Below are 12,923 nucleotides of genomic sequence, written 5' to 3'. Positions count from 1 at the left end.
TTTAAACTCTCAATTTTGATATCATGAAGTTTTTCGTATATCAAGTGCAAAAAGGTCATTATTTATTTCCTTTACTAGTATTAATTTCTTTTTTCATCTGTAGTGTTAGAGGGCATGATTATGTATCTATTTTATGTAATGATTGATTTGTGTTGCTTATGTTGTGTTGACACTAACAGAAAAATCAAGTTTAATTGAATAAATTTTAAGTGCAAAAAGGTCATTTTAGAACACTGTAGCTCAATAACAAGCGTTGCGACCCCATATTTTCTTTTTAATTTCCTAATTCTCCTTCGATGTAGAAATCAAAAATACACTTCCCCAAGAATTGACATTACTTCAATATTTGTGGGGATATTAGTTCACATCAAGACGTTATTGTGCAAGTATGGAATCGAATTGATCGGCTACCTAACATGGCTACGTCAACAAACGAACTCATTTGAAGCTAGGAGTTTTCGGATCGTATGGGGCTTTAACGAATATTTGAAGGTATGTTTGGACACAAGTATAGTAGGAAAATATGTGAAGAATTTTTCATACTAAATTTATGAGACAGCAACACAAGAATACAACAATATCAGGCCTCAACCGTGCGCAGCTTTTTGTGCGCTGTAAGTCGAAGGTTTTTATAAGGGGTGGATCTGTAGCTCTCTGTTCCGTCAAAATATGTTTTCAAAGAGCTACAGTTCTGCAGCTATGCGACGTATTGCTTCTAATGTCTCTTAGTCATGACATTTTTGTACGAGTGGCCATGATTTGGGACAAAACAGTCTTAATTCAGGGTCACCCCAAACCATCTGCCTTACTAACCTTTATTTTGTATCAAGTTGAGGTTCTGATATATTTGCATTGCAAATCTATTATTCAACAAAAAATTCAAATTCTTTTTTTACCAGTGCATAGACCAGGATTCTGTTCATAAGCAATAAATAAACTAGACACACTGATTTCCTGACATTCTATAGCAAATTATTGGCAAAATAAACAATCTATTTTTAAGTGATATTATCCTACGCCGACCAGGATCTAAAATGCCTTTCCATGAATAAGTTATAAACAGACAGAAATCGATTTGAATGAGGTCCTTTTTGGAATTGTCTTTAGGACCTGACAAAATTCGCAGTACAACTCGCTATTGTAGCATAAAGGCTATTTCAATGTAAAAAAAAAAAATGATTAAAACAGTTGTGTTATGATTGAATAACCCCTAAGACTGATTTTGACTACGGACAACTCCGTTTACCTGATCAAGATATAGGGCGCACGCGGGTGTGACCGGTCGACAGGGGATGCTTACTCCTCCTAAGCACCTGATCCCACCTCTGTTATATCCAGGGGTCCGTGTTTGCCTTACTTTCTACTTTGCATTGCTTATAGGAGTTATGAGATTGATCACTGTTCGTTATCTTTACCTTTCATATGCCTAGTTATCAAAGTTGGGGAACATGGGGTCTGAGGTTCTCTGGGCTATTGAACCATCAAGTTTGTGGGTTTTAAGACTAGCGAGCCTATAAGGTAATGGACCTTTGAACTAGCGAGTATTCGGGGTTTTGGACCTTTGCACTAGTGGATCTTCGGGGTAGAGTGTCTTTAAATCAATGGACCTTCCAACTTGTGATCTTTTAAGTTATCATGCATTTATTTTTATACATAATACAACTTCAAATAAATCTAAACTTTAGACAACCATTCATATTCCCAGTTCCGTAAGACGTGTTTCGCATGATTGCGTGCTGCGCTCCTATACGCACTTCTCTTGTGTCTGTCCGTCGGAATAACGTGCATGCTAAATGGTGCGACAGCAAATCGCGACCAAGTATTGCAGGTGTTTCCGGACCAAGTCTCAATTTTTCTCTGCAGTGCGGCTTTTATACTTTCTTTTCTAAGATTTTCTGTAATGTGGAACTGCACCTCTTGCACATTAATGTTATGGACCATCAAAACCTAAAACAGAAAACTGTATACCTTAAAAGCCTCTTTAAAAAGTTTAATGAAGAAATATTTTCTCAAAACAAATATGTCTTCTCTGCATTATATCTAAACTTTACCTTGAGAACGTATCTAAGACTTGATAAATCTTTAGTTGATTCTATAAATACTCGAACAACACCACTTGCTCTGATAGCCATTTCCTGAGATACAATTTCGAGCAGTGGTGAGGGGTTGTCTTCTGCAGTAAATAGTCGTTCTTCTACACTCCTTGAAGGGTCTGGACGGAATGTCGCTGATATGGTTGGCACTGGCAATCGAAATATTTTCAATTAAGGAGAAATCAAATTCATATCGTATCTAAAACTTAGTATATTGCATTTTAAAGACATTGTAACTTACATTCAATATAGATACATAATGCAACCAGTCCAATCCCACCAAAACATGCGCCCGTACATTGTATATTCTCCAATATTGTTCAAAGAGCAGCGTGTCACTTCGCTTGATCGAGCATGCAAATTCTGGGTGACGTTTCTCATAGATTTCAATGAAACGGGTTTTATTTTTGTTGTCACTGACCAATTTCATTGTAAGAATGTCATATTGTGGTCATATAAACTCACTTTGATGGAAAACATAGGGCTAATCAGTAAGTAAAATTTTAGAGCGAAATACCACGCTGTTTTTCGAACGATAGTATGGGTAGCTAGGTCAAACCCACCCAAGGGTTTGTGATATTAATGTTATGATTGTATATATTAACTGTTTATGGTCCGTAGAATGTGACGTAATATGTTGCCCCATAGAAGACCACATCCTCTACATATTCGTGGTGGTTAAAAAAATTATTAGACTTGTTACGAATCAACATTACATGTACGACCTAAAACTTTGAAATCGAGAAACTTATTAAACTTCTAAACCTATATATGGCTGAATTATTGCCACCTTTGCTTACACCCTAAATAAACACACACAGAACCCCAACAATAGCTGTCTCTAAAGTATCATTGATGTAAATTATGTCATACTTAGAAGAGAATATATCTGTATGTTCTCAACACATATGAATCCAAAATGGCAAGCTAGAGAATGTACTGTCGACTCATGGTTTCCAGTATTAAAAAATGTCGCGCTGTTGTGCAAGCTTTGAAATGGTCTGGATGCTCTTTTGATGTATTTGTGAACCATAACTGCACATTGCTTGACTTTCCTATCCCACGTCGCACCTATTTTAAGATACAAATCAGATGTCAACGTTTTTAATATTATAATACTTATAAACATATCATGATGGCGTAACTGTCGTTAGTTTTGAGATAAAAAGTAAATGCTCACCTGATCCTAGGCACCCTCCACAGGTATCAACAATACATGAATTTATTTCATCAATAATCTCTGGTCGTGGAAGATTGTCCGATCCTGCAGCAGACGACAAACGTTCTTGAAGCAATTTTGCCTGCTCTTGTCTGTATCGTTGAGTTTTGGAACAGAAGTCTTTTTCTCCTGTATTCAAACATTGTCTGTACATCGGAAATAAAATAAAACAGCAATCATTTAAGATTTTTAACGAATCATGTGATAACTTTTATGTTCCAAACATATTTCAGAAACTCTCAATATAAGGAATTTTCGTTTGATGATTTACTCTTTCTGATTCAGGTGAAAAGCAAGGTAGGAATACTCTTGACCATTTGAAGTTGAACACGCCGTCCGTTTGTTCATAGGGACTATGATTGGACCCCCTACAAAACGATTCAATTGTATAAATGCATCTTCAGCGTTGTAACAAATCTAAGAATCTTGATGTTTTAAAAGTCGACAACGGATAAAATAAAACTCAATGACAAACCTCGAATTGCAGTATATACTCTAGGTAGCAAATTCAAATACACATTTCGTCCACCACTATTCCACAACTTTATGTATTTCTCTTCGTTTCCGAATAGCATTGGATGAAAATCAACATAGAGCCTATCTCTGTGACATCCGATACCAATTGCTCTTTGTTGAGGTCTTGTAATTGGAGGGCACATTCTCATAATGGCAATACCTATTTTTATTAGTTCAAGTTCTGTTCCCTTATTCGACGTTATTTCCAAACTTTGACCGACATGAAATCTAAATCGTTCTTGGGGCAGTCTCATGTCGATATTTTCTAAATTTACCGATCTAGTTCTAAATCCTGATATTACTTCTAATTTTTCACCAAATTCATTGGACGCTAGCTCTAAGCATTCAACTATTGATGAATCTATTCTTAGGAACCTAAATCCGGGAGATTGGAAATCTGATATTGTGTATCGTGGAGAAAGTTTTGTATTTCCATTCTGGCCGTCGATTAATAGTGGTATTCTTGTTTCATTAGCAAATAGAGAGGGTAGAATGTATTCCCTCTCAAAACCAGTATTATGTACGCTGACACCTGTCGCGTGGAAACCACTTGGATATACCATAACGTTGGAGACATAATGTTCTTGTGGTTTAACAAAAAGTTCTAAATATCTGTCGGACATGTGCGATATGAAATCGAATCCAGCGCATATTGCTAGCCCCGCTAACTGGCTATAGCTAATTCTTGACGGTTTTTCAAGCTCTATCATTAGTGCTCTACAATGAAAATTTGAATTGTAAGCAAGTATTGGGAATTATTGAATTATGGATTATATTCTTAAATTATAGAAATATGTGTTGACAACTGACCTCCCCTCTTTGTATAAAGGAGAAAGTTCTTTTTGTCCGAACTGAAAGTTCTCGGGTTCTTCATGAAATGCCTTTAAAACTTTTATACCTGTGAAATAACATATTTTTACATTACAATGTTAGTCTTCCTAGTATTTTTAACGAAAGTAATCATAATAGGAATGATGGAATAATACGTCTTATACTTGACGAATGATGCCTCGTTAACGTTGCAAGTCTTCGAAGACGCAGTGCAGCAATGGGTGTCATCAATCGGTTTGCACATATAGTCCAGGATTCCGTTGTTGATTTCACACTACAGTCAGAACATTGTCTAAGTGGACTGCCACACCATTTTGACCTCGAATCTTCCGGAGTAAATATCACGTCATCAAAAGTATATTGATAGAGTCTGAAAGTCAGATAATTCGAAATTTATTGTAACAAATACACATAATAAGTAGATTGTAAAAAAAAGAATATAATTAATTTACGAACCTGTCATGGATGGTGTTATGAAATCGCGAAACTCTGGAAAATATTTCACCACAGACTTGAACTTCTGTTTTGCCTTTCGGATAAGTCTCGTTCACACTAAGGGAAGTGGGCAATTTATTCAAAGCACATACAGAAGAATCCAATGTCAAGGCTAGAAACAAGAACATATACTTTAATTAATATGAAAAACAATCATATGGCTATTCATTAATATTTTGTACTTTGGTCATGGAATACCTGTAACACCGATGCTTTCATCAAACGCTTCCTTTTCAATTTCTTGATTTTGATTGGACATATCATCATCCCTAGAAACAGCTACCACTATTCCTTCTGTATTGTTAGAAAAATCAACAAAGTCGAACCCAGAACAAACCGAAAGCTGTGCTACTTTCTGTAAAATATTGATGTCTGATTCTGGTGTGATCGAGGTACTTTTACCGGAAATCATATTTGAAATTGAAAGTTTTGCCAATCTCCCTTCATAAAAGAGAGATTTATTTCCATATTTGCCAAATGGAAAGTGTGAGTTTGCCTCTTGAAATCCTTCCTCTAGGATTAATTTCCCTGCAAATAATAATCAAAATATGCATCGATGTACTTCAAGTGGAAAATTTATATCAATAACTTTTCAAAAAATTAAATCACAATACAAAATCGGTCCAATTGATATACGATTTTCACATTCTTAAAAGAAAATAAATTCATGTTTAAACGCGTACATAGTACTGCTTGTATTCGGTGCTTGTTTTCCAAGTCATTTACAATTAAAACTCCCAAATTCTTGGGTTGTCACAATTGACGGAAATGCAGACACTGTATACTAAATTTATCAAATGGTTTTGTTTGTTTGTTGTTTTACGTCCCATTCGATGTTTTCACTCACGTAGAGACGACACCAGCTTTAGGTGAAGTGCCACAAATTTTGACTTATGCATGACGCTTACAGCTGTAGCAGTGAGGGTTCTTTAGCACGACAACGCCTACCGTGCCACTTCACGGTCGTTAATGGGGTCATATCTGAGAAATCCGTGACTTTCACTTTTAATATCGGGCTCTTAACAAAAAATCCAGTCATTACCTATGTTAGATTTGACGCGAAACCGGTATCAAGAATCAAATCCGGTACCCCCAGTTGTTCCCATCCACTAGCCTATGGAATGGTAACGAAGATATTGCTGAATGGTAGATTCTATCATTCAATAACTTTGCAGTGAGTCATTCATAACAATTCAGTTTCTGACATGTTAACTTTCATTCTTTATACGATGTTAACGTTAAGAGTTTAATCACCATATTTAATATACATTTCCATGTTTTTAGTATATATCTTTAATTCAACTGACAAAACCTGTATGCTTATAGAATACCATGTAGAGTGCACTATAGCTTCTTTGACATGGGGATATTGACACCCCTCATTCTATTAGTTAAGACAATGAAAGTAATTTCCGTCTACACTCATTACTTTGTGGAAATTCCACGCGAATGTATTCCACTAAGGTTGCTAACGCTGTTGCTAATTTGGCAGACACGTATCTCTTTGAACAGTTTCTATTTGGTTCTCCGCACCAGTCGCCATCTGTAAAGTTGTCCGGGGTAAAATAAACATTGTCTCCTTGAATCAGATACAACCTGTTGAAAGGAGATTAAAATACTTATTCAAAATATAGCCTATATTTGTAATTTTGGCTGATAAACATTATTATAGGACATTAACAACAGTTTTATTAAAAACATGAGAAGATCGAGACTGAAAAAAATGAAGAGTGGACGCTTACCTTCGGAATGAGGAATAATTTCGTTGAATGATGTGGACCATTTCTCCACACACGTCTTCGGCTGATTGAGGGGGTCCTTTGTAGTATAGTGATGCACACATAGCTCTACAGGTTCCTCCAGTATTTCCCTCAATGATTGTCAGCATCTTATGAAACTTACTGGCAACTAAAACATCCCTACAAAACAGCGATCGCAGATGTGTTAATGCTCTTTGTTTTGGTTCAATAAAGGGCATATAACGACCATGTGACTATAAAATAATTATGAAAGTTTCAATGTGCATTATATTTCGTTTGTTTCGATCACAGACTGCATAATATGTGATTGAATAGTGGTGACGAAATACGTACAATTTACATAAGTATACGTATGTTAAAATTACCATATGTTTAACCCAAATGCATGAACAATAAACATCGCCTTTGCTATTTGGAAGTCCCCTTCAATTGTCACTGTACTGTTGTAGCAACGCGAAAATGCTGAAGAATTTGACTTAACTCTCAAAGTAGGCTTAATCCTGGGGGAAAAGACATATAATTAGTAATGACTAAATAGCTCATTATTTTCATTTTGTTTCGACGATAATTACACTAATTATGATTGAAAAAAAAATCATTACGTTATTATGGCAGGAGGTGATAAAACTGCAGATACGTCTTTTCCTGACCAAAGTACTGATGCATTCAAAACAGCCTACATAGTATATTGATTATATGTATATTATATATATTGATCAATCATAAAATGCTGAATATTGCAACATACATGGAATTGTGATTCTATAGTGTAAATGTATGGACTCACTGTTTGGAATATTGAAGCGGTGATATTAACGTTCCCAACTGTGTGTACGTCTAAGCCTCGAGAATGCAGAGTCCAGTTATAGGCTGTCACGTCACCATGAGAAGGTTTCCCATCGGACAAAGTGTGCGCTAGGATTTAATGAACGTTTATTCGTTATCATCTATTGAATTCTTTTAATTTTCTTACAAATAATTACGATCTAATTTAAATTTGATTGTTTTTAAATCAAACAAAATACATGTATGTACAATGTTCTCTGAGGTTTTTATTTTGAAGTAAAAGTGAAGATATGTACAGGTATCATAATAGTAAAGTTTTAAAGCTAGACTTAAATTCTGTAATGTTAACGGTTGGCTTACATAAAACGTACTGTCCTTGAGCTTCAAAATTTGAATTAACGACAGAATGCTGGGAGACCGCTCCGTGAACATTAGCAAACGCAACATTGTTGGATGTAACCACTAACTGTACCGGTGGCAATCCTGGTGCCTTTGCCAAAGTAATGTTGATGAGTTCCGTTGTCGGTGTGCTCCACAGTACACGGGAACCGCTTATAGTTGCCTCTTTAAAGAATTTCATTCTGAAGTCTGCGTTGATTTTTACAACTGAATCCAACTAGAATGCAGACAGAGATTACGTGTATATGCTTCTAAAAAAATTTCTCAACTTATCATACATGTATGTTAATTTCTTCTATCATTAATGATTAATTAATTGTGTAATCATTTATTTATTTTAACGAAAAAAGTCACTTGCCTGTGATAGATAATGCTTTAATACTGGTTTGTTGTCAACTTTGTATATGAGCAGATCACTAAAAATTGGTAAATGTAGTTTTAATATTCCTCTTGTACATAATCAATGTTGTGTTTATGTTTCTGAACTGATTCGATACGCAAGAGCGTGTTCTGTTGCGTATGATCAGTTTTTAAATCAAATCGAGGCAAGCTACTGACAAATAAGTTAATGTTACAGGAAAAGCGAATATAACGAACAGTGATCAATCTTATAACTCCTATAAGCAAAAGGAATTTCAAGTCTATGTTTATTATAACAATCTAATTTACAAATACAACCTATCATTAGGTTAAAGGCTGTCTGACTTGTTTCATATCAATCGTAAGACCATTCTTTGCATACTGATTCTGTTTACGAATTACTCCGTTTACCTGATCATGATATAATACTAAGGAGGATGTGACGGGTTAATTCTTGTACAAGGATACATGTGACGCCGTGCTCTTAATTTTGTATTCTTTATGGAATTACTAGTATGAGATTAATCATTATTCGTTACCTTCACTCTTTCATGCGGAGAATAAGTAGCTTGCAGAAAAAGACTAAGCGTAAGACTGAATAAAATCATGAATATTATAGATAAATACTTAAGAAACTTACAAGACATAGTTGATGCGAGTTACACTGTAACATGACAGACAGTCCCACGTAAAGGTTTTATCCAACTTGTTGGTTAGATTTGTATAGTTGTTTTCACTCATATCCCATTTAATCAAATTCTTCATTCCTGTATACCTATGTAGTGAAATATTGCTATTTTCTCCGTCTGTCTCGTTATTGAGATTGTACTGTACTTTGAGGGAAACATTGGCGTGCCAGTCTACGTTGTTCAGTAGGTCTGTAAGCATGTTAGATAGGTATCTTCTGTGTCGCTTTCTGTTGTCGACATGTGTCGTATACTGAAGGTGAATGTTTGCCTCTTCCAAAATGTCCAGTGGGCTTTGAAAAGAGAAGTATACATACATGCATAAGACTAGGAATATATCATGTGATAAGCACTATTGATACGGTACACTGTATATGTCATAACAATCAAAACATGCAAGCATAAAGAAGATCCGGAAAGTCTTATAGCATATAAAGGTTGTAATGTTGAACAAGAAGTTCGCGTGCTTTAACGGTCATCTGAGTACAGAGACAGCTAAAGTGAAAATCAACTGTCCGTGGCTTTCTGGATCAAATTATTCCGATGTTCCTAGAATAAAAGTACATTTTTTGAACAAATCATCTAATGAATTTTTACTTTATAATTGCCGCTCCATGAAACATGATTATTTAGTCCAGGGACCATAAGTTCCACAATTTTGGTAGTAGTCTCCATAAGCATACATATAATATTTTGTCACGACACACTGAAGATGAAATGTATTATCACTATTTCGACCCGCCATAAAGCCTTTACCCCTGTCCCAGAATCCTTTTTAACTTTGGTGGACAACTATATGCTTTTTATAATTATGTGCTAGTACAATATTGTATACAGTATACCTTCACAATACAAAAAGATAATACGTTAGTTATTTATATGTTAACATTAAATGTAGTTTCACTACATACCTATTTGGATCCCACCCTAGTGCCTGAACCGTAGGGATAGTAAATGTTACAATAGTGTGCATAGTAAAGACATTCACGATTTTAACTATGTTTATAAATGTAGTTTGTCTTCAAATTATTCAGGGGTAACACTTATAGTTTTAAAGAATATTTTTATCATTTGAACCATAAAGCAACAGAACCCTGACCCAGGCGTCACATATTTCACATATTCGGTAGAGTAATCCTTGGTCATCATAAGCATATGTACAGTTTGTCTGCTCGATGTCCCTGAGTAAGTTTTTAAAGATTTTGATTCTTGCAGTAAGCACTCAATCTCTTGACCCAGATGTCATGAATTTCAAACGTTGGAAGAAAATTTTCTTTTCAGAATTAATATAAATTCAGTTTTGATATTTGACGTCCAGTAGTCAAGGGGAATAATCTAAAAGAAAAAAAAGCATTTACACTGTATGGACCAGAATTCCTGATTCTGGGACTACGAATTTCACAACGTTTTTAAATAAAGGTGTTTCTTTTTATTATAACTATGTACTCAGTTTCATTGTTTGATGTCCAAGAGTTTAATAAGAATGCTTAGATAGATAGGTAGAAAGGTAATTAATATACAGATATACAGATGGATAGAAGGTTTTGACCCACTAAATAGGCCCCTTGAAGTTCATAGTTTAGTGCCCAAATGATGTACTTTCAGGGAGGGTGATTATGAATATAAACGTAAGACGGACAATGACGGACCCAGGTGATCTAAAAAGCAGAAAACCAATTTACCTGACAGGGTCAGTAAGAACATCTAATCGTGTTTCTTTTGGATGAATAATTCTTTTAACTTTTGCATATATTCCTTTGCTGGACTGATTATCATCGCCTAGGGTGCAATTCCACTTCCGGCCTCCCAGTAATATCTGACCTTCCCTCCAAGAAGGTTTGTCAAAGTGTTCTTTGAAAGCTATCATGATTATGCCTTTGCGGCATAATACTCTCTGCAAATGAAGAAGACCTTAAACAAAATTCTTCAGTGATATACTACAATATTATTAATGTAGTAATGGCCCCAGTTTTACAACAATGAAATATGATTTACGTAATATAACTGTATGCCTACCTTAATGGAGTCTATCTCATCAATGTCTATTATATCAGCGAAACGCCCTTTGCTCCTTAGCATAAGTAACTCACCATTTTCGTGTTCATAATTTACTTCATGGTGAAAAGAAGTGGTAGCACATGCATGAAAAATCGCAAAAGCAACGATGCTGAGAGATATCATGTACATTGCTATCACAATGATAGAGAAACAAAAACGTCTCTTTTCAGTCCATTTTCTATATCATTGCACATTAATGCAAGCTATCGATTGGAAGAAGGAGGGTCATATTTTTCCCCGCCTTATTACCTGGTAGGTTGATCGATTATATTATCGACAACTGATAGCTGTTCAGCGACGGTATTTATCTCTTTCCTAATAAATCCATTCCAGAGCAAACACCCGTGTTGATTTATTCAAGTGTCCTCTCATTCTCTTTACATGAATACGAAATTGCTCCCTCCCCACAAAAGCAAATCCAGTCGAGATTAATAATAATCGCATCTATTATAGAACAAGCAAGATTTTGTCTGCAATACAAACAATTCATAATCTGGTATTCTTTATTTCGTTTAAGCAAAACCTATGACCTTATGTTTGAAATATGTTTTTTTTTCTTGCAACCACGTTTAGTGAAACAAATCAGAACAAAACCATTCTTTGTACTTTTGTATATACGATATTCAAAGATTCCACAAATATTGCAATGTACATTTTCTTCCCATAATTATGCAGCAATATTCCATTAACGCCTGCAAATAGTGTTGATGTTTCGATACACAAGACCTTGTTCTGCGTATGATGAGTTTTTGAATCGAAGCGAATTACTTACGCGCAAGTTGATGTTGCAGGGGTTTGAACGATTTCGTTTAAAGTCAACATTTCGCAAATTCTATGGTTGTTATAATGATCTAGTTTACCAATAAAACCTATCTTTGGGTAAATTGCTGTCTGGTGTGGTTTATACCGATTTTAGGCCGTTCTTTCATACTTAATGATATTGATTATGACTAGAGTTATATCAATACCAAGGGGGATAACTTGTATCCCTAAGGATATCTAGATGTTTCATGACAAGAGTTATCCTTCTTCTGCATTATAAAAATCATGATATGCTATATCATAATTTCTATCTATGTGTTTGAACCTAATATGTTTTGATTTTTTTTATTCTTGTTTATGTAACAGGTTTTGTTATTTCCATAAAGCGTGTCAAATAAAATACAGAACCTAAGCAGCCATAGTTGTCATGTATGGTATTGACCAACAGAAAGAAGGATTTCACATATACAAATCCATTGATAAGCTAAAGACGATTCATTTCTGATCCAAAAACATTTGCCTGATTTGATTTTTTTTCAGGATCTTGCAAGCGAATATCATAATACTAAAACATTAGTTATGGAATAGAATTTTGGACTCAAAAATGAATTTACAGCACCGCGTATTTCCTCTAACATATGTGGATATTTCTCTAGCAACCTCTAGCAACCTTTTCTCTCTATTGCTCTATGCAATAATATAGTAAATAATCAAATTTTGTTGTCCATGAACCTCCTCCATATATCAACCCGGGGATGGGTGGAGGGGGTCATAGTACTATACTTCGCTTTGGATTTGACGTGTTTTGTCCTTTCAAAGATCGTTATACTCAAATACAAACATAAATTCATTACCTGGCCACTTTTTATAGTGGTTATAAATGGTAGTGTAAATGCAAAGTTGAACTGATGAATTGAACTCATATACGGGATGATTTAAGCTTCTCCATCGTCAACTT

General features: G+C 35.1%; 1 protein-coding gene across 1 annotated transcript; it reads right to left on the bottom strand.

The window, feature by feature from the left end:
- Positions 1–1,621: 1,621 nt before the first annotated feature.
- Positions 1,622–11,415, bottom strand: LOC125651664 (uncharacterized). Its single transcript, XM_048880363.2, has 20 exons — positions 11,162–11,415; positions 10,828–11,039; positions 9,100–9,438; positions 8,458–8,515; positions 8,061–8,316; positions 7,702–7,829; positions 7,517–7,590; positions 7,280–7,414; positions 6,897–7,073; positions 6,584–6,750; positions 5,353–5,682; positions 5,116–5,266; positions 4,824–5,029; positions 4,639–4,726; positions 3,788–4,545; positions 3,584–3,680; positions 3,274–3,458; positions 2,967–3,164; positions 2,052–2,242; positions 1,622–1,947 (listed from the first exon to the last, which is right to left on the bottom strand). Exons 1-20 carry the CDS (start codon positions 11,330–11,332, stop codon positions 1,675–1,677), a joined length of 4,194 nt encoding a protein of 1,397 aa, XP_048736320.2. The 5' UTR covers positions 11,333–11,415; the 3' UTR covers positions 1,622–1,674.
- Positions 11,416–12,923: the final 1,508 nt, after the last annotated feature.

Source organism: Ostrea edulis, chromosome 5, assembly GCF_947568905.1.
Source record: "Ostrea edulis chromosome 5, xbOstEdul1.1, whole genome shotgun sequence".
NCBI classification, from domain to species: domain Eukaryota; kingdom Metazoa; phylum Mollusca; class Bivalvia; order Ostreida; family Ostreidae; genus Ostrea; species Ostrea edulis.
The sequence above is the reverse complement of the archived record's forward strand: the minus strand, read 5'-3'. Positions and strand labels throughout refer to the sequence as shown.

Bases quoted from the DNA above. Each gene is read 5' to 3' on its own strand.
- LOC125651664 (XM_048880363.2), bottom strand. From the start codon at position 11,332: ATGTACATGATATCTCTCAGCATCGTTGCTTTTGCGATTTTTCATGCA. The intron at 11,040-11,161 runs GTAGGCATACAG...CTTCATTTGCAG, and splicing joins ATGAGATAGACTCCATTAAG to AGAGTATTATGCCGCAAAGG. The intron at 7,415-7,516 runs GTAATGATTTTT...CTTTTCCCCCAG, and splicing joins TCACCTCCTGCCATAATAAC to GATTAAGCCTACTTTGAGAG.